The sequence below is a fragment of the Pseudophryne corroboree genome, chromosome 6 (genome assembly GCF_028390025.1).
Source record: "Pseudophryne corroboree isolate aPseCor3 chromosome 6, aPseCor3.hap2, whole genome shotgun sequence".
Taxonomy (NCBI): Eukaryota; Metazoa; Chordata; class Amphibia; order Anura; family Myobatrachidae; genus Pseudophryne; species Pseudophryne corroboree.
Genome location: NC_086449.1, coordinates 825736900 through 825759216, shown reverse-complemented (window position 1 = coordinate 825759216; position 22317 = coordinate 825736900). Strand labels below are relative to the sequence as shown.

Sequence of the window (22317 nt, the reverse complement as noted above, 5' to 3'; positions counted from 1 at the left end):
GGTGGTAGTGAGAGAGAGCTATGGAGGGGGAAGAGGGAGCTATGGAGGTGGTAGTGAGAGATCTACGGAGGGGGAAGTGAGAGCTATGGAGGTGGTAGTGAGAGAGAGCTATGGAGGGGGAAGAGGGAGCTATGGAGGTGGTAGTGAGAGATCTACGGAGGGGGAAGTGAGAGCTATGGAGGTGGTAGTGAGAGAGAGCTATGGAGGGGGAAGTGAGAGCTATGGAGGTGGTAGTGAGAGAGAGCTATGGAGGTGGTAGTGAGAGATCTACGGAGGGGGAAGTGAGAGAGCTACGGAGGGGGAAATGAGAGAGTGCTACGGAGGGGGAAGTGAGAGAGTGCTACGGAGGGGTAAGTGAGAGAGTGCTACGGAGGGGTAAGTGAGAGTGAGCTACGGATGGGGGAAGTGAGAGAGAGCTACGGATGGGGGAAGTGAGAGAGAGCTACGGATGGGGGAAGTGAGAGAGCTACGGATGGGGGAAGTGAGAGAGCTACGGATGGGGGAAGTGAGAGAGAGCTACGGATGGGGTAGTTAGAGAGATATGGGGAGCTAGTGAAATATAGGGGCAGTTATTGAGAGATATGGAAGGGGTAGTCAGAGAGGGGTTCACTACGGCTGGCCGGCGATCGGGAGCCCGACCGCCGGCTTACAGACAGCGTGGCGAGCGCAAATGAGCCCCTTGCGGGCTCGCTGCGCTCGCCACGCTATGGGCACGGTAGCGCGCTATGCGCGCCACACTATTTTATTCTCCCTCTATGGGGGTCGTGGACCCCCACGAGGGAAAATAAGTGTCGGTATGCCGGCTGTCGGGCTCCCGGCGCCGGTATACTGAGCGCCGGGAGCCCGACCGCCAGCATACAGAAGACCACCCGTCAGAGAGATATGGGGGCAGTGAGATATATGAGGGGTAGTTAGAGAAATATGAAGTGGCTTTGAAAGATATTGTAGTAGGGAGCAATAACCCATGCGTACTTATGCGTTGGGTGGTTACAAGTAGAGATGTTATAGCGATGTATCGGTATAATCGCATTTCTAATAGGAATGTGATGTGATACAGGTGAACATCTAAAAGTGCAAGATTAATGTTACTTTACACCAGCGTGTTACATGGGTATGACCGTGCAGCACTACATTGGCACTGCAGGAAGAGGGGGAATAAGTAGGGGCAGTGGTGGTGGATATTACTGGGAAGTAGGCTAGGGAAGGCGGGGGCCAAACTGATTATTTTCTCCAGGTGAAAGCGCGTAGCTTTACCCCTGTGTCTATGCACTCTTCTTATATCATAAGGGCCCCTGTTCTGGGCTGACTCCCCTTTCCACATCATGTGCAAGGGGATCCCCCTATTTTCGAAGAACGATCACTGCTTGCAGGGGCATTTCCACGCAATGTAGTATATATAAAAACAAAACAATATAACTAAGCATTAAGTGACTATCTATGGTTTGTATTGTAATAGATCACAAACCTTTTAAAACAACCCCGCCTTTCCTCAAACACTGGACACAAGAGCTTACATTTTCTGGATGACGTAGGTCTATCTGGGGACGTTCTGGCAACCGGATGATGTTTGAGAACTTCAACTGCTGATCTAGTGCCAGAAAATTGGCTGAGATCAGGTCTTGACACTGGCTTTACACTGGTGAGGAGCTTGCTTGATTGGTCAGCTCCCTCAGATAGCCTGGATGGGTGGTTACAGACGTTTGATGCACGTAGGCTTCTGGTACCTCCAAGGTGAGATATTGCGGCCTTAGCAGGTGTTGTAGCGGTGGATAAAGCATGAGCCGTTACTGGTGGAATACGGCGTGGCCTCCTCCTCTGATAATTGGACACGTTGCTGGATACCGACATTGCTCCAGTGAGCTGTGTTGGCTTATTTGAAGTCAAGCTAACTGAAGATGTTGGTGGAACAGTAGATGGTCCAAGCCGTTGACTGGATTTTTGAAGTGCGTCAGTTGGTGTATTCATTGCGTTGCTGGATGCAGCAGGTGATACTTGCTCCGTTCTGATTTGCGCAGCATTATGTGAAGTAGTATTCGGTTGATAACGCTCCCCAAGGCGTGTCACAGTGACTGGAGGGATTACTGGAGATGATGTTGTCCTGTTTATTCTACTGTACTGTGTCGAGGGCTGGGCAGTGGATAATGCACTCCATGTTGCTGAGATTGGAGTAATTACAGGCTTAGTAGATCCTGCAGGCGGTGTTGGGTGAGAAGTATAAGTATCTCTTATAGATGCGACCATTATAAAACTGGGGTCACCAGCGGTGGAATAATTTGACTTTGTGGTAACACGGGATGGTCCGATTGTCTCACTGGATCCTGTAAGTGGAGCGCTTGGTGCACTCATTGCTTTGTCTGATCTAGCAGATGGCAGTCCCTCTGTGCGAGCTTGCGCTGCATTAGGTATAGTAGTATCTGACAAAGGAGGATGCACTTTGGGCGCGTTGCATGACGGTGCAGCTAATTTGAGTCGTCTATCTGATCCCACGTGTGTGTTGCCTGAACCGGGTGTTTTGGGTCTACACCAGTCATCTTTTAACTTTTCTAGCTCAGGTTTCTCATGTCCATCGTCATCGTCATCTTCTACAGACTCGCAATGATCGCTCTCGCCACTCTCAGACGCTGGTCGGCTGCTAGATCTCCCCCGAACCTGGAACCCTAAATTAATTTGTTAACAGCATTAGATCACCATAGATGGAACCAAAATGACAATTATGTTGTTTATGTTAGACTTCTATGAAAAATAGGGGAATTATTTAATTTAAATGAAAAACAAGGCCCATTTATCAACGAGTGGTAAAACGCGTTGCGTATGATGAATGGTGCTCCAGCCAATCAGCTCCCAACTGTCATTTTTCAAACACACGACAGGAGCTGAACAAATGACAGTTGCGAGCGGATTGGCTGGAACACCATATATCATACGCAGCGTGTTTTATCATTCACAACGCGTTTTATCACTCGTTGATAAATGAGCCTCATGGTTTAAATGATATTGGATGAGACTATAATCATTTTTATAGTTTATTCAAGTTAATTGCAAATTTAGGTATAATTCTAATCTTCCAAATTCCCCATTAGCACCGGGACTTTAATAACTGTACAGTGATTGTGGTAATTAAATTACTCATTTACAGTGGCCATAAGAAGATAATTTTTTTACGGGATACCTTTTCCTTTCATCTGTCTTTTTCGACTCCTGTCCTGCATTACGCACCGAGATACAGTTCTACGTCTAGTTTTGGATCTTCGCCAGTCTCTGCCCCTGCGGCCTCGCATTGCCCTCCTTCTCACGTCTTTGCCTCGTTCCTGGAGCCGCTGGTTATGTTTGAGTACGCAGAGCATCTGAAAGTTCTGCACAGCGTCGACAGGTAGCTTGTGGCGATCATGCAGTAAATCGGGGCTCGCCTCCAGAAGATTGTGCGACTTCTTGCAAACACGGCGGTTACATTCCCCTCGCGTGAAATATTCACAGACGTGCAGCCGTGTACACGCATTTCCTTGCTCACAGGTGACTTCCAGGTATTTCCAACAGACCTGCAGAGAAAAGAGTCAGCGATACAGTAATAAGCCCCACACCTCTGCTGCACATGAGACACGTAAGAAGGACGCTCGCTCGTATTCTGAGGCCAAACAAGTATATTTCATTTGCTGAACGTTGCAAAAGTCTGGGGTTGCGATTACTGCTCTGTCTCACATTGGGGGTCATTCCGAGTTGTTCGCTCGCAAGCTGCTTTTAGCAGCTTTGCACACGCTAAGCCGCCGCCTACTGGGAGTGAATCTTAGCTTATCAAAATTGCGAACGAAAGATTAGCAGAATTGCGAATAGACACTTCTTAGCAGTTTCTGAGTAGCTCCACACTTACTCGGCATCTGCGATCAGTTCAGTCAGTGTCGTTCCTGGTTTGACGTCACAAACACACCCAGCGTTCGCCCAGACACTCCTCTGTTTCTCCAGCCACTCCCGCGTTTTTCCCAGAAACGGCAGCGTTTTTTCGCACACACCCATAAAACGGCCAGTTTCCGCCCAGAAACATCCACTTCCTGTCAATCACATTACGATCACCAGAACGAAGAAAAAACCTCGTAATGCCGTGAGTAAAATACCTAACTGCATAGCAAATTTACTTGGCGCAGTCGCACTGCGGACATTGCGCATGCGCATTAGCGACTAATCGCTCCGTTGCGGAAAAAAAATAACGAGCTAACAACTCGGAATGACCCCCATTGTCCATACTTATATTTATTGCATTCGCTGCGGTAGCATGACAGAATTGTAACAGCAAATGTAATGCAATGATGGGATGTGCTCAGTGGGGGATTAAGGCAATCTGGGGCCCTAAATTTGACATATGCCAGGGGCCCCTTCCCCACATGCACGTCTTAAATTAAAATAAACATACATCATGTGGTGCCTCGCGTACCGGCCACATCTGGTCCCTCCACATCTGCCCCACATTATGTCACCACTTGTCACATATACCCCCCTCTCTCTTCTAGTCACACTTTCCTACTCATTGTCATACACAGGTATGCACCCCCTCCCCTTCTTGCTAATGTCCCTTAATCTCCCTTAGTCACATACGCCCCATATTCTCTCCTTGTAATACATACCTTGCAGCCTTTGTCACAAGTAGAGAGGCCAATCCCGGGATTTGGGCCCAAAAATGGGATTCACGGGATTACACTGCGCATGTGCGGGAGGGAGTGTGTGTAAGTAATACTACTTACACTTAGGCGGGCGGCAGCCATAGACGAACGCTGAACGCGGCGGCACTTCAAATGTGGCGCCGGCCGCCAGCCAATCAGAGCTGGCGGACCGGCAGCCAATCAGGGAAGCTGCCGCGGCAGCCAATCAGGAGCGACTGCTGCGGCCGCTTCCCTGATTGGCTGCTGGTCCGCCAGCTCTGGTTGGCTGGCGGCCGGCGCTTCATTTGAAATGCCGCCGCGTTCAGTGTGTCCATGGCTGGCGCCCACCTAATAGTAAGTGGTACTTACACCCACCCTCCCTCCGTGCAGTGCTAACATCACCCTCCCCGCTACCTACTGTACACCCTTCCGCCCAGCTACCTACACCCTCCCGCCCAGCTACCTACACCCTCTGCACCGCTACCTACACCCTCCCGCCCAGCTACCTACACCCTCCGCACCGCTACCTACACCCTCCCGCCCAGCTACCTACACCCTCCGCACCGCTACCTACACCCTCCCGCCCAGCTACCTACACCCTCCGCACCGCTACCTACACCCTCCCGCCCAGCTACCTACACCCTCTGCACCGCTACCTACACCCTCCCGCCCAGCTACCTACACCCTCCCGCCCAGCTACCTACACCCTCTGCACCGCTACCTACACCCTCCCGCCCAGCTACCTACATCCTCCCGCCCAGCTACCTACACCCTCCGCACCGCTACCTACACCCTCCTGCACTGCTACCTACACCCTCCCACCCAGCTACCTACACCCTCCGCACCGCTACCTACACCCTCCCGCCCAGCTACCTACACCCTCCGCACCGCTACCTACACCCTCCCGCCCAGCTACCTCCACCCTCCGCACCGCTACCTACACCCTCCCGCCCAGCTACCTACACCCTCCTGCACTGCTACCTACACCCTCCCTCCCTTCCCCGCCGCTACCTACACCCTCCCGCACCGCTACCTACCCTCCAGCGCTGCTCCCTACACCGTTAAAAAAACGGCCCGGGATTGGCCTCCCTAGTCACAAGTCATATAATACAACAGGAGCGGGCAGGGATCATATGTCATTATATGTCACTTAGGGGGACATTTACTAAGCAGTGATAAGAGTGGAGAAGTGAGCCAGTGGAGAAGTTGCCCATGGCAACCAATCAGCACTGAAGTAACATCTATAATTTGCATACTGTAAAAAGATACAGAGCTGCTAATTGGTTGATGGGGCAACTTCTCCACTTCTCCGCTTTTATCACTGCTTAGTAAATGTCCCCCATAGTCTCTACGGGTAGGTACTGGGATGCCGGCAGTCGGAATACCAACAATAGCATCCCGACAAGGATTAGGTGGTGCCTAAATCCTAACTCCACCTCCCTACAGCCTAACCCTGGCCGGCAATTTGATTGACCCCTATGAGATCAATTTTTTATAGTTATTTATTACACATTTACTGGCTGATACCTACCTCGGATGGAGCATAGTATGGTGGCAAAGGGACATTTGCAACACAGCTTTGTTACCCTACGGCGCAGTTTTATGGGTGAGGTCTCTCCCCTTATAGGTATCTTACAAACCAAGAACTATTCTGAAAAACTCAGGGGGTAATTCAGATCTGATGACTTCTGTGCACTTTCGCACAGCGTGCGATCAGATCTGAACTGCGCATGCATCTGAGCCCTGCAATGCGCCGGTGCGACGGACAGCTGCTACGGGGATGGCGCGCTGCGACTGGATGGTGCGAAGGATCCAATCGCACGGGAGTTCGCAAGGTGATTGACAGGACGAGGACGTTTGTGGGTGGCAACTGACCGTTTTCCGGGAGTGTCTGGAAAAACGCAGACGGGCGTTTTGAGGGAGGGTGTCTGATGTCAGCTCCAGCCCCGATCAGGAGGATTTAATCGCAGCGGCAGAGTAAGTCCCGGGCTGCGCAGAGACTGCACAAACTGATGTTTGTGCAGCTCTGCTAACGAAGCGATCGCACACTTGCACAGCGATTTCCCCACCCCCTGTAGGCGGCGACTATCTGATCGCAGGGCACCAAAAAACGCAGCCCAGCGATCAGATCGGAATTTCCCCCTCGGTCCTCTCGGCGATATCTTAGAATTGTACAAATTTACTGGTGCTGAGAAACCCAAGTTTAGCGCCAAAATATACATAAACACTAATAGCGCCAGTGCCGCTATACACAGCACTGATCCTCCCAGCCCAGCGGTGGTAAGTCTCACCTCCGGTAGCAGCTGGCTGTCATTCTGCAGCAGAAGGACCTTTAATTCCTGGTCATTTAGCCCGCTGAGCTCATTATCCTTCAGCACCATCTGATTGTGATCTGATAACATATTATGGGACAACCAGCGCGGACACCTGGAACATAGGCAAAAAAAATATTGTTTTAGCTAAAATTGAATATAATACATTGGGCCAGTGTTGGAGTAACATGCCTGTGGGGGGCACCGCCGCTAAAGGGTCTGGAGGTGAGAGAGGTGTAATGCTGGGTTACTCTGCCATGGCCCCCACACATCTGTACTTGATCCTCCGCCCTGTGGCCAGAGACCCCAACCCATGTGGAGAAGATGGCACTGAAGAGGTTAACCCTTGTGCTGCGGCGCCATCTTTAAATGGACAAACGGAGCGCTTGGTGCAACATGCTTCTGCAACCAAGACCTGGCTGCAGGGCTGTGAGTGAGGTTTCCACACAGGGACCCCATCAATGCAAGATTGTGCTGCACACTGGGCAACTGGGAGAGTCCGCTCCCTGTACCCCCAGCTCAGGTTGCAGCAAGGCTGAGTGTTCACCCCTGGTGCGGTGCACCAGGGGAAGGTGCAGAGCAGCCCACTGGGGGGACCAGGAGCGATGTGATGTGTGAGCTTTGGACACTGGGGATCGGTCGCTTGCTCCTGGCACCCCCAGCATCAAATGTGTAAATGTGTAAACGTTATTTAAAAAGTATGAGCAGCACTGAGCCAGGCAAGCAAATCCCAGGCTGCAGTGCTGCACTGTGTAAATGCCTGGTGCAGGGCAGCAAAAATGTATTTTAAATTAAGCATGTGTTAATGTATTTTAAGGAGAAGGTGCATTTGTTTCCTGGTGGTCTAGGGGGATCTAGGGCTCTGTGTGGGGTACTGGGACCCCCAGCCCTCTCCCAGGAAAACGGAATGCCTTCCCAGGCAGCCTCCCGGATGGGAGTTGCATGGGAAGGCAGAGAAATGAGCTGGCCACTCAGCCAGCTAAAGGGCTTCAGTGAGCCCCGAGGGACTTCCACTCGGTGGTCAGGAGACCCTGCCAGGGGACCCTGGCTGCCCATCTGTGGTGCTTGGATTCAGACTAGAGGTAGCAGGCTTGGTCCCCTGGCAGATCCCTGGAAGTAGTTTTTGGAGGGAACTTTTTTTCCTCACAAACATGGTGGCACCATGGGCGTGACTAACACCCTGGATGGGCTAAGGCACAGAGGAGTAACCACTGACCACTGTCCATAGGGGACAATGTTAAACATGTATTTGCCCGAGGCATGCACTTACTGTGATTGGGTAAAGAGAACAGGGCGGAACTGCCCCCTATGGTATAATGTATTGGAGTGAGGTAAAAATAAGTCTGTGATCCTTAAAATGTGTGTGCCTTGTGGGACATCAAGAGGGATTGAACTGCTGTAACCATTTTATATGCTGCAACCCCTGGCAACAGGGGAGGGTCTTTTTTAAGATTTATTTTGAGTGACTAAACATTTTGCCTCAAGACATCTGCCTTCATCTTGCGACCAATAGGAATGTGACAAACGCAGTCTCGTTCTCCGCCTGTCCTGAAGTAAGCCCAACGTCTCCAAGCTCCGCCTTCTGCCAGTTACCGATGCAGGGGCGTGGTCAGTGGCCAGTGGGGGTCAGCCAACCAGGAGATGTGGCAGCAGCGTATCTATGCATACACAGCAATAAGCGGTATTCAGGTGCCGGTGGTAGGAGCCTGAGCAGAAACGTGGTTCCAGGTGCCACGTGGTAGGAGCAGCAAAATACCCGCCCACTGCGCAGTGGGTGGAGTCAGTAACAGGTGGTCCTGTGTGACCCAAACCCAACCTGTGATCGCAGAGTGTAGGCAGCGAGGGCGCGCCCGGTCACCTGACTGATAGCAGCCTGACAATGCGACATTTACTAACCTAACCTAGAAATATAAACATCTCAGTCACAGATATAAAGGAATATACAAAATGTGTACAGAATAAATGGGTGTGAATCACTAGGTCGCCCTAAATAAAGTTGACCCTATATGGTCGACATGCACAAGATCAACCGAGACAAAAGGGTGGCAGAGTCAATAGGTCAGCATGTTAAAGGTCAACAGTTTCTATGATCGATAGGCACAAAAGGTCGGCAGAGACAAAAAGACCGACATGGAAAAGGTTGACACAAAAATGTTGACACATTTTTTGCCATGTGTTTTGCTCTAACACCCCATAAGTGTACCCCTTCGCTCACCAGGCTTTGGGCAAGGAGCCTCGCTGCGCTTCCACGGCGGTCGGCACAGGTTACTATTCCCAATCGTAGTCCGTGTGGATGGTAGAGTATGAAAAAGTGTTTTTTTTTAAACTTAAAAATGTTGACCACAGGTGTGTCGACCATTTGAACCTGCTGAACTTTTGTACCTGTTGAACTTTAATTACTGTCAACCTTTTACATGTGGACCTTTTATATCTATGCGTGTCAACCATATGGGGTAAATCTATTGACTGTGGACCTAAATTAGGTGGAACTATAGTCCTAAAAAATAGGATAAACGAAAAATACATTTGTAGTAATTTGTATATTATGTTGGTTGCTAAAACAAATTCCATCAAAATTATATATTAAATTCTCATTTGGAGGACCTGTGCCCAGTGGAAGTAATGGTGTAGTATTATTATTATTATTATTTCTCTAACGTCCTAGTGGATGCTGGGAACTCCGTAAGGACCATGGGGAATAGCGGGCTCCGAAGGAGGCTGGGCACTCTAGAAAGATCTTAGACTACCTGGTGTGCACTGGCTCCTCCCACTATGACCCTCCTCCAAGCCTCAGTTAGATTTCGTGCCCGGCCGAGGTTGGATGCACACTAGGGGCTCTCCTGAGCTCTTAGAAAGTTATAGTCTTAGAATTTGTTATTTTCAGTGAGACCTGCTGGCAACAGGCTCACTGCAGCGAGGGACTAAGGGGAGAAGAAGCGAACTCGCCTGCTTGCAGCCGGATTGGGCTTCTTAGGCTACTGGACACCATTAGCTCCAGAGGGATCGACCGCAGGCCCAGCCTTGATGTTCGGTCCCGGAGCCGCGCCGCCGTCCCCCTTACAGAGCCAGAAGCAAGAAGGTCCGGAAAATCGGCGGCATGAAGACTCTGTCTTCACCAAGGTAGCGCACAGCACTGCAGCTGTGCGCCATTGCTCCTCTCACACACTTCACACTCCGGTCACTGAGGGTGCAGGGCGCTGGGGGGGGCGCCCTGAGGCAGCAATAAAAACACCTTGGCTGGCTAAAATACCTCAATATATGGCCCCAGGGGCTATATATGAGGTAAATACCCCTGCCAGAATTCCATAAAAAACGGGAGAATAGGCCGCGAAAAAGGGGCGGAGCCTATCTCCTCAGCACACTGGCGCCATTTTTCCCTCACAGCTCGGCTGGAGGGAAGCTCCCTGGCTCTTCCCTGCAATTCTACAGTACAGTAAGAGGGAAAAGAGAGGGGGGGCATTAAAATTGGCACTGTATACAGTATATTATATAAAAAGCAGCTATTAGGGACATAACTCAGTTAGTCCCTGTATATATATAGCGCTCTGGTTTGTGCTGGCATACTCTTACTCTGTCCCCCCAAAGGGCTTTTGTGGGTCCTGTCCTCGTTTAGAGCATTCCCTGTGTGTCTGCGGTGTGTCGGTACGGCTGTGTCGACATGTTGAATGAGGAGGCTTATATGGTGACAGAACAGAGGCCGATATATGTGATGTCGCCCCCTGTGGGGCCGACACCAGAGTGGATGGATAGGTGAAAGGTATTAACCGACAGTGTCAACTCCTTACATAAAAGGGTGGATGACGTAACAGCTGTGGGACAGCCGGCTTCGCAGCCCGCGCCTGCCCAGGCGTCTCAAAGGCCATCAGGGGCTCAAAAACGCCCGCTCTCTCAGATGGCAGACACAGATGTCGACACGGAGTCTGACTCCAGTGTCGACAAGGTGGAGACATATACACAATCCACTAGGAACATCCGTGACGTGATCCCGGCAATAAAAAATGTGTTATACATTTCTGACTTTAACCCAAGCACCTCTAAAAATGGGTTTTAGGTTTGGGGAGAAAAAACAGGCAGTGTTTTGTTCCCCCATCAGATGAATAAATGAAGTGTGTGAAAGCGTGGGTTCCGCCGTTAAGAAACTGGTAATTTATAAAAAGTTACTGATGGCGTACCCTTTCCCGCCAGGTGGATAAGTTACGCTGGGAGATATCCCCTAGGGTGGATAAGGCGCTCACACGTTTGTCAAAAAAGGTGGCACTGCCGTCTTAGGATACGGCCACTTTAATAGGTACCTGTTGATAAAAAACAGGAGGCTATCCTGAAGTCTGTATTTACACACTCAGGTACTAGACTGAGACCTGCAGATAGTGCTGCTGCAGCGTGGTCGGTGACCCTGTCAAACAGGGATACTAGTTGGCAAACATAAAAACATATTAAAGACGTCGTCTTATATATGGGGGATGCACAGAGGGATATTTTGCCGGCTGGCATCCAAAATAAATGTAATGTCCATTCTGTCAGGAGGGTATTAGAGACCTGTCACTGGACAGGTGATGCTGACTTAAAAAGCGCATAGAGAGCCTTATAAGGGTGAGGAATTATTTGGGGATGGTCTCTGGGACCTCGTATCCACAGCAACTGCTGGGAAGAAATAATTTTACCTCAGGTTTCCTCACAGACAAAGGTACAGTCCTTTCGGCTTCAGAAACAAATGGCGCTTCCTTTCTGTACAGAGACAAGGGTAGAGGGAAAAAAGCTGCACCAGTCAGCCTGTTCCCAGAATCAAGATTCTTCCCCCGCCTCCTGTGAGGCCACACCATGACGCGGGTGCTCCACAGGTGTAGCCAGGTACGGTGGGGGGCCGTCTCAAAAATTTCAGCAATTAGTGGGCTCGCTCACAGGTGGATCCCTGTTTCTTTCAAGTAGTATTTCAGGGGTACAAGCTGGAATTCGAGATGTCTCCCCCCAGCCGTTTCCTAAAATATGCCTTGCTGACAACTCCCTCAGGCAGGGAGGCTGTGCTAGAGGCAATTAATAAGCGGTATTCCCAGCAGGTAATACTCAAGGTGCCCCTACTTCAACAAGGACGGGGTTACTATTCCACACGGGTTGGGGTACCGAAACCGCATGGTTCGGTGTGACCCATTTTATATTTAAAATCCTTGAACACAAAAATTCAAGTTCAAGATGGAATCGCTCAGGGCGGTTATTCCAAGCCTGGACGAGGGGGATTACATGGTATCCTGGGACATCAAGGATGCTTACCTGCATGTCCCCATTTACCATCCTCGCCAGGAGTACCTCAGATTTGTGGTACAGGATTACCATTACCAAGTCCAGACACTGCCGTTTGGACTGTACATGGCACAGAGGGTGTTTTATCAAGGTAATGGCCGAAATGTTGATACTCCTTCAAAAAAAGGGAGTTGTAATTATCCCGTACTTGGACAATCTCGTTATAAGGGCGAGGTCCAAGGAGCAGTTGGTAGTCGGGGTAGCACTATTTTGGAAAGTGCTACAACAGCATGGTTGGATTCTAAACAGTCCAAAGTCACAGCTGGTTCCTATGACACGTCTACTGTTCCTGGGGATGGTTCTGGACATAAACCAGAAATAGTGTTTCTCCCGGAGGAGAAAGCCAAGGAGTTGTCATCTCTAGTCAGAGACCTCCTGAAGCCAAAATAGGTAGCGGTGCATCATTGCACGCGAGTCCTGGGAAAAATGGTAGCTTCCTACGAAGCAATCCCATTAGGCAGGTTCCATACAAGAACTTTTCAGAGGGACCTGTTGGACAAGTGGTCCGGATCGCATCTTCCGATGCATAGGCTGATAACCCTGTCTCCAAGGACCAGGGTATCTCTACTGTGGTGGCTGCAGAGTGCCCATCTTCAAGAGGGCCGCAGGTTCGGCATACAGGACTAGGTCCTAGTGACCATGGATTCCAGCCTTTGAGGCTGGGAGGCAGTCACACAGGGAAGAAATTTCCAGGGACTTTGGTCAAGTCAGGTTATTTCCCTACACATAAATATTCTGGACCTGAGGGCCATTTACAATGCCCTGAGGCCGGCAAGGCCTCTGCTTCAAAACCAGCCGGTACTGATCCAATCAGACAACATCACGGCAGTCGCCCATGTAAACCAACAGGGCGGCACAAGAAGCAGGATGGCGATGGCAGAAGCCACAAGGATTCTCCGATAGGCGGAAAATCATGTGTTAGCACTGTCAGCAGTGTTCATTCCCGGAGTGGACAACTGGGAAGCAGATCTTCTCAACAGACACGACCTCCACCCGGGAGAATGGGGACTTCCTCCAGAAGTCTTCCAATAGGATTGTACACCATTGGGAAAGGCCACAGGTGGACATGATGGCGTCCCGCCTCAACAAAAAGCTATAAAAGATATTGCACCGGGTCAAGGGACCCTCAGGCGATAGCTATGGACGCTCTGGTAACACCGTGGGTGTACCAGTCGGTTTATGTGTTCTCCCCTCTGCCTCTCATACCAAAGGTACTGAGAATAATAAGAAGGCGAGGAGTAAGAACGATACTCGTGGATGGCCAAGAAGAGCTTGGTACCCAGAACTTCAAGAATTTATATCAGAGGACCCATGGTTTCTGCCACTCAGACAGGACCTGCGGCAGCAGGGGCCCTGTCTGTTCCAAGACTTACCGCGGCTGCGTTTGTCGGCATGGCGGTTGAACGCCGGATCCTGAAGGAAAAGGGCATTCCGGAGGAAGTCATTCCTACGCTTACTAAAGCCAGGAAAGAGGTTACAGCAACTCATTATCACCGCATATGGCGAAAATATGTTGCATGGTGTGAGGCCGAAAGGGCCCCAACAGAGGAATTTCAACTAGGTCGATTTCTGCATTTCCTGCAAGCAGGAGTGACTATGGGCCTTAAATTGGGTTCCATTAAGGTACAGATCTCGGCTCTGTCGATTTTCTTTCAAAAAGAACTAGCTTCAGTACCTGAAGTTCAGACATTTATAAAAGGAGTGCTGCAGAGTCAGCCCCCGTTTGTGCCTCCTGTGGCACCTTGGGATCTCAACGTGGTGTTGAGTTTCTTAAAATCACATTGGTTTGAACCACTAAAAACCGTGGATCTGAAATATCTCACGTGGAAGGTGGTTATGTTATTGGCCTTGGCTTCTGCCAGGCGAGTATCAAAGTTGGCGGCTTTGTCTTGTAAAAGCCCTTATTTGATTTTCCATATGGATAGGGCAGAATTGAGGACTCGTCCCCAGTTTCTCCCAAAGGTGGTGTCAGCGTTTCACCTGAACCAGCCTATTGTGGTGCCTAGGCTACTAGGGACTTGGAGGACTCCAAGTTGCTAGACGTTGTCAGGGCACTGAAAATATATGTTTCCAGAACGGCTAGAGTCAGAAAATCTGACTCGCTGTTTATCCTATATGCACCTAACAAGCTGGGTGCTCCTGCTTCTAAGCAGACTATTGCTCGTTGGATTTGTACTACAATTCAGCTTGCACATACTGTGGCAGGCCTGCCACAGCCAAAATCTGTCAATGCCCATTCCACAAGGAAGGTGGGCTCATCTTGGGCGGCTGCCCGAAGGGTCTCGGCTTTACAACTTTGCCGAGCAGCTACTTGGTCAGGGGCAAACACGTTTGCAAAATTCTACAAATTTGATACCCTGGCTGAGGAGGACCTGGAGTTCTCTCATTCAGTGCTGCAGAGTCATCCGCACTCTCCCGCCCGTTTGGGAGCTTTGGTATAATCCCCATGGTCCTTACGGAGTTCCCAGCATCCACTAGGACGTTAGAGAAAATAAGAATTTACTCACCGGTAATTCTATTTCTCGTAGTCCGTAGTGGATGCTGGGCGCCCATCCCAAGTGCGGTTTATCTGCATTACTTGTACATAGTTATTGTTAACTAAATCGGGTTATTGTTGAGCCATCTGTTGAGAGGCTCTATTGTTTCATACTGTTAACTGTGTTTCATATCACGAGTTGTACGGTGTGATTGGTGTGGCTGGTATGAGTCTTACCCGGGATTCAAAATCCTTCCTTATTGTGTACGCTCGTCCGGGCACAGTACCTAACTGAGGCTTGGAGGAGGGTCATAGTGGGAGGAGCCAGTGCACACCAGGTAGTCTAAGATCTTTCTAGAGTGCCCAGCCTCCTTCGGAGCCCGCTATTCCCCATGGTCCTTACGGAGTTCCCAGCATCCACTACGGACTACGAGAAATAGAATTACCGGTGAGTAAATTCTTATTTATTATTATTATTATTATTACTACTACTACTTACCGATAATTCTATTTCTCGTAGTCCGTAGTGGATGCTGGGGACTCCGTAAGGACCATGGGGAATAGCGGCTCCGCAGGAGACAGGGCACAAAAGTAAAAGCTTTAGGATCAGGTGGTGTGCACTGGCTCCTCCCCCTATGACCCTCCTCCAAGCCTCAGTTAGGATACTGTGCCCGGACGAGCGTACACAATAAGGAAGGATTTTGAATCCCGGGTAAGACTCATACCAGCCACACCAATCACACTGTACAACCTGTGATCTGAACCCAGTTAACAGCATGATAACAGCAGGGCCTCTGAAAAGATGGCTCACAACAATAATAACCCGATTTTTGTAACAATAACTATGTACAAGTATTGCAGACAATCCGCACTTGGGATGGGCGCCCAGCATCCACTACGGACTACGAGAAATAGAATTATCGGTAAGTAAATTCTTATTTTCTCTGACGTCCTAAGTGGATGCTGGGGACTCCGTAAGGACCATGGGGATTATACCAAAGCTCCCAAACGGGCGGGAGAGTGCGGATGACTCTGCAGCACCGAATGAGAGAACTCCAGGTCCTCCTCAGCCAGGGTATCAAATTTGTAGAATTTTGCAAACGTGTTTGCCCCTGACCAAGTAGCAGCTCGGCAAAGTTGTAAAGCCGAGACCCCTCGGGCAGCCGCCCAAGATGAGCCCACCTTCCTTGTGGAATGGGCATTTACATATTTTGGCTGTGGCAGGCCTGCCACAGAATGTGCAAGCTGAATTGTACTACACATCCAACTAGCAATCGTCTGCTTAGAAGCAAGAGCACCCAGTTTGTTGGGTGCATACAGGATAACAGCAAGTCAGTTTTCCTGACTCCAGCCGTCCTGAAAACCTATATTTTCAGGGCCCTGACAACATCTAGCAACTTGGAGTCCTCCAAGTCCCTAGTAGCCGCAGGTACCACAATAAGCTGGTTCAGTTGAAACGCTGACACCACCTTAGGGAGAAACTGGGGACGAGTCCGCAGCTCTGCCCTGTCCGAATGGACAATCAGATATGGGCTTTTGTGAGACAAAGCCGCCAATTCTGACACTCGCCTGGCCGAGGCCAGGGCCAACAGCATGGTCACTTTCCATGTGAGATATTTCAAATCCACAGATTTGAGCGGTTTAAACCAATGTGATTTGAGGAATCCCAGAACTACGTTGAGATCCCACAGTGCCACTGGAGGCACAAAAGGGGGTTGTATATGCAGTACTCCCTTGACAAACTTCTGGACTTCAGGAACTGAAGCCAATTCTTTCTGGAAGAAAATCGACAGGGCCGAAATTTGAACCTTAATGGACCCCAATTTGAGGCCCATAGACACTCCTGTTTGTAGGAAATGCAGGAATCGACCGAGTTGAAATTCCTCCGTGGGGGCCTTCTTGGCCTCACACCATGCAACATATTTTTGCCAAATGCGGTGATAATGTTGTGCGGTCACCTCCTTCCTGGCTCTGACCAGAGTAGGGATGACCTCTTCCGGAATGCCTTTTTCCCTTAGGATCCGGCGTTCAACCGCCCTGCCGTCAAACGCAGCCGCGGTAAGTCTTGGAACAGACATGATCCTTGCTGAAGCAAGTCCCTTCTTAGTATCTCTTGAAGTTCCGGGTACCACGTCCTTCTTGGCCAATCCGGAGCCACGAGTATAGTTCTTACTCCTCTCCGTCTTATAATTCTCAGTACCTTGGGTATGAGAGGCAGAGGAGGGAACACATACACCGACTGGTACACCCACGGTGTTACCAGAGCGTCCCAGCTATTGCCTGAGGTTCTCTTGACCTGGCGCAATACCTGTCCAGTTTTTTGTTCAGACGGGACGCCATCATGTCCACCTTTGGTCTTTCCCAACGGTTCACAATCATGTGGAAGACTTCCAGATGAAGTCCCCACTCTCCCGGGTGGAGGTCGTGCCTGCTGAGGAAGTCTGCTTCCCAGTTGTCCACTCCCGGAATGAACACCGCTGACAGTGTTATCACATGATTTTTCGCCCCGCGAAGAATCCTTGCTGCCATTTCCCTCCTGCTTCTTGTGCCGCCCTGTCTGTTTACGTGGGCGACTGCCGTGATGTTGTCCGACTGGATCAGCACCGGTTGACTTTGAAGCAGAGGTCTTCCTAGGCTCAGAGCATTGTAAATTGCCCTTAGCTCCAGTATATTTATGTGGAGAGAAGTCTCCAGACTTGACCACACTCCTTGGAAATTTCTTCCCTGTGTGACTGCTCCCCAGCCTCTCAGGCTGGCATCCGTGGTCACCAGGACCCAGTCCTGAATGCCGAATCTGCTGCCCTCTAGTAGATGAGCACTCTGCAGCCACCACAGAAGAGACACCCTTGTCCTTGGAGACAGGATTATCCGCTGATGCATCTGAAGATGCGATCCGGACCATTCGTCCAGCAGATCCCACTGAAAAATTCTTGCGTGAAATCTGCCGAATGGAATCGCTTCGTAAGAAGCCACCATTTTTCCCAGGACTCTTGTGCATTGATGCACTGACACTTGGCCTGGTTTTAGGAGGTTTCTGACTAGCTCGGATAACTCCCTGGCTTTCTCCTCCGGGAGAAACACCTTTTTCTGGACTGTGTCCAGAATCATCCCTAGGAACAGCAGACGTGTCGTCGGAATCAGCTGCGATTTTGGAATATTTAGAATCCACCCGTGCTGTCGTAGAACTACTTGAGATAGTGCTACTCTGACCTCCAACTGTTCTCTGGACCTTGCCCTTATCAGGAGATCGTCCAAGTAAGGGATAATTAAGATGCCTTTTCTTTGAAGAAGAATCATCATTTCGGCCATTACCTTGGTAAAGACCCGGGGTGCCGTGGACAATCCAAACGGCAGCGTCTGAAACTGATAGTGACAGTTCTGTACCACGAACCTGAGGTACCCTTGGTGAGAAGGGCAAATTGGGACATGGAGGTAAGCATCCTTGATGTCCAGGGACACCATATAGTCCCCTTCTTCCTGGTTCGCTATCACTGCTCTGAGTGACTCCATCTTGATTTGAACCTTTGTATGTAAGTGTTCAAAGATTTCAGATTTAGAATAGGTCTCACCGAGCCGTCTGGCTTCAGTACCACAAATAGTGTGGAATAATACCCCTTTCCTTGTTGTAGGAGGGGTACTTTGATTATCACCTGCTGGGAATACAGCTTGTGAATTGTTTCCAATACTGCCTCCCTGTCGGAGGGAGACGTTGGTAAATCAGACTTCAGGAACCTGCGAGGGGGAGACGTCTCGAATTTCCAATCTGTACCCCTGGGATACTACTTGTAGGATCCAGGGGTCCACTTGCGAGTGAGCCCACTGCGTGCTGAAACTCTTGAGACGACCCCCCCACCGCACCTGAGTCCGCTTGTACGGCCCCAGCGTCATGCTGAGGACTTGGCAGAAGCGGTGGAGGGCTTCTGTTCCTGGGAAGGGGCTGCCTGCTGCAGTCTTCTTCCCTTTCCTCTACCCCTGGGCAGATATGACTGGCCTTTGCCCGCTTGCCCTTATGGGGACGAAAGGACTGAGGCTGAAAAGACGGTGTCTTTTTCTGCTGAGATGTGACTTGGGGTAAAAAAGGTGGATTTTCCAGCTGTTGCCGTGGCCACCAGGTCCGATGGACCGACCCCAAATAACTCCTCCCCTTTATACGGCAATACTTCCATGTGCCGTTTGGAATCTGCATCACCTGACCACTGTCGTGTCCATAAACATCTTCTGGCAGACATGGACATCGCACTTACTCTTGATGCCAGAGTGCAAATATCCCTCTGTGCATCTCGCATATATAGAAATGCATCCTTTAAATGCTCTATAGTCAATAAAATACTGTCCCTGTCAAGGGTATCAATATTTTCAGTCAGGGAATCCGACCAAGCCACCCCAGCGCTGCACATCCAGGCTGAGGCGATCGCTGGTCGCAGTATAACACCAGTATGTGTGTATATACTTTTTAGGATATTTTCCAGCCTCCTATCAGCTGGCTCCTTGAGGGCGGCCGTATCTGGAGACGGTAACGCCACTTGTTTTGATAAGCGTGTGAGCGCCTTATCCACCCTAGGGGGTGTTTCCCAACGCGCCCTAACTTCTGGCGGGAAAGGGTATAACGCCAATAATTTTCTATCGGGGGAAACCCACGCATCATCACACACTTCATTTAATTTATCTGATTCAGGAAAAACTACAGGTAGTTTTTTCACACCCCACATAATACCCTTTTTTGTGGTACTTGTAGTATCAGAAATATGTAACACCTCCTTCATTGCCCTTAACATGTAACGTGTGGCCCTAATGGAAAATACGTTTGTTTCTTCACCGTCGACACTGGAGTCAGTGTCCGTGTCTGTGTCTGTGTCGACCGACTGAGGTAATGAGCGTTTTAAAGCCCCTGACGGTGTTTGAGACGCCTGGACAGGTACTAATTGGTTTGCCGGCCGTCTCATGTCGTCAACCGACCTTGCAGCGTGTTGACATTATCACGTAATTCCCTAAATAAGCCATCCATTCCGGTGTCGACTCCCTAGAGAGTGACATCACCATTACAGGCAATTGCTCCGCCTCCTCACCAACATCGTCCTCATACATGTCGACACACACGTACCGACACACAGCACACACACAGGGAATGCTCTGATAGAGGACAGGACCCCACTAGCCCTTTGGGGAGACAGAGGGAGAGTTTGCCAGCACACACCAAAAGGTACTTTCATTGCTGCCCAGAGCGCCCCCCCCAGCGCCCTGCACCCTCAGTGACCGTTGGTGTGAAGTGTGCTGAGAGCAATGGCGCACAGCTGCAGTGCTGTGCGCTACCTCATGAAGACTGAGAAGTCTTCAGCCGCCGGTTTCTGGACCTCTTCTCTCTTCGGCATCTGCAAGGGGGTCGGCGGCGCGGCTCCGGTGACCCATCCAGGCTGTACCTGTGATCGTCCCTCTGGAGCTAGTGTCCAGTAGCCTAAGAAGCCAATCCATCCTGCACGCAGGTGAGTTCACTTCTTCTCCCCTAAGTCCCTCGTTGCAGTGAGCCTGTTGCCAGCAGGACTCACTGAAAATAAAAAACCTAACAAAACTTTTACTCTAAGCAGCTCTTTAGGAGAGCCACCTAGATTGCACCCTGCTCGGCCGGGCACAAAAACCTAACTGAGGCTTGGAGGAGGGTCATAGGGGGAGGAGCCAGTGCACACCACCTGATCCTAAAGCTTTTACTTTTGTGCCCTGTCTCCTGCGGAGCCGCTATTCCCCATGGTCCTTACGGAGTCCCCAGCATCCACTTAGGACGTCAGAGAAAATAATAATTACTACTACTATTATTATTATTATTATTACTACTACTACTACTATTATTATTATTATTATTATTATTATTACTACTACTATTATTACTACTACTACTACTACTACTACTATTATTATTATTACTACTACTACTACTATTATTATTATTGCTACTACTATTATTATTATTACTACTACTACTATTATTATTATTATTATTATTATTATTATTATTGCTACTACTACTATTATTACTACTACTACTACTATTATTATTATTATTATTATTATTACTACTACTACTACTATTACTACTATTATTATTACTACTACTATTATTATTATTATTATTGCTACTACTACTATTATTATTATTATTACTACTACTACTACTACTATTATTATTATTATTATTATTATTATTATTATTACTACTACTACTATTATTATTATTATTATTGCTGCTACTACTACTATTATTATTATTATTACTACTACTACTACTACTACTACTACTACTATTATTATTATTATTTGTATTTTTTTAAAGTCAAGTTTTTTATTAGAGAGATGACATGCATTACAGAAATTGTCAGCAACAGCGTACAACAGCGTACATACAAGATTAACGGATACCCAAAATAAACAGTGATTGAGAAACCAGTGCTTGATATATAAAGATTCCTGAAAACATATGCATCTGTAGACCATTAAACAGTCTCATCGTATTTTTAATACATTGAGAAACAGTGTACGAATTGAGAGAGGAGAGGAAGAGAGAAAGAAAAAGAATGAGAATAGAAATAGAGGATAAAGGAGAATGGAGACAGAGAATAGGAAAAATATAGAGTGGAAGGATGGGGGATACCTCGGCTGGTCATGTCTCCGGATAATAATCTAGAAATCATCGTAATAGTATATTTGCAGTTTATGTGTATAGGAGACCAAAGGCTAGTCAATTAAAGGGGGGTGGGATTTAAAAAAAAGAGGTCCAGGGTTCCCAGACCTTAAGAAAGTTTTAGAGGATCCCTTTAGAATACTAGTGATATGTTCCATAGAATAGATGTGCCAAGTTTTCCCTATAATTTCCCCTACTCTCTGCTTATTCTTCTTGATCTCTCTGCTGCTTTTGACACTGTGGACCACCCTCTCCTACTGCAAATCCTTCACTCTCTTGGTCTGCGTGATACTGCCCTCTCCTGGCTGTCCTCCTACCTCTCTGATTGTTCCTTCTCTGTCTCTTCCCATGATGCTACCTCCCCCCCACTTCCACTAACTGTTGGTGTCCCCCAAGGCTCCGTTCTTGGTCCTCTCCTTTTCTCTCTCTATACGTCCTCTTTAGTTGAACTTATTAGTTCTTTTGGTTTCCAATACCGCCTCTATGCTGATGACACTCAAATCTACCTATCCTCCCCTGACCTCTCCCCCGCTCTCCTCACTCGTACCTCCAACTGTCTCTCTGCTACCTCTTCCTGGATGTCCCAGCGCTTTCTTAAACTCAACATGTCTAAGACTGAACTGATCATCTTCCCACCCTCCCGCATAACCTCACCTCCTACAATCTCATTATCTATTGATGGCACTACTATCTCCTCTAGCCCCCAAGTGCGCTGTCTTGGCGTAATCCTTGACTCCTCCCTCTCCTTCACACTACACATTCAGCACCTCTCACAAACCTGTCATTTTCATCTCAAAAACATTTCCAGGATCAGACCCTTTCTCACCCAGGATGCCACCAAGATCATTATCCACTCACTGGTCATCTCCAGACTGGACTACTGTAATCTCCTCTGACTGGCCTCCCTGACTACTACCTCTCTCCACTCCAATCTAT

At 49.1% G+C, this 22317-nt stretch overlaps 1 protein-coding gene across 1 annotated transcript in view; it reads right to left on the bottom strand.

Moving 5' to 3' along the window:
- LOC134933802 (uncharacterized) overlaps positions 1 to 22317 on the bottom strand; it is a 31418-nt gene that overhangs the window by 4747 nt on the left and 4354 nt on the right. The window contains exons 2-4 of the mRNA XM_063929262.1: positions 6920 to 7055; positions 3170 to 3536; positions 1515 to 2657 (exon numbers count right to left, since the gene is read on the bottom strand). Coding sequence (XP_063785332.1) covers positions 1515 to 2657; positions 3170 to 3536; positions 6920 to 7055 — 1646 coding nt within the window. The remainder of the gene's footprint in view (positions 1 to 1514; positions 2658 to 3169; positions 3537 to 6919; positions 7056 to 22317) is intronic.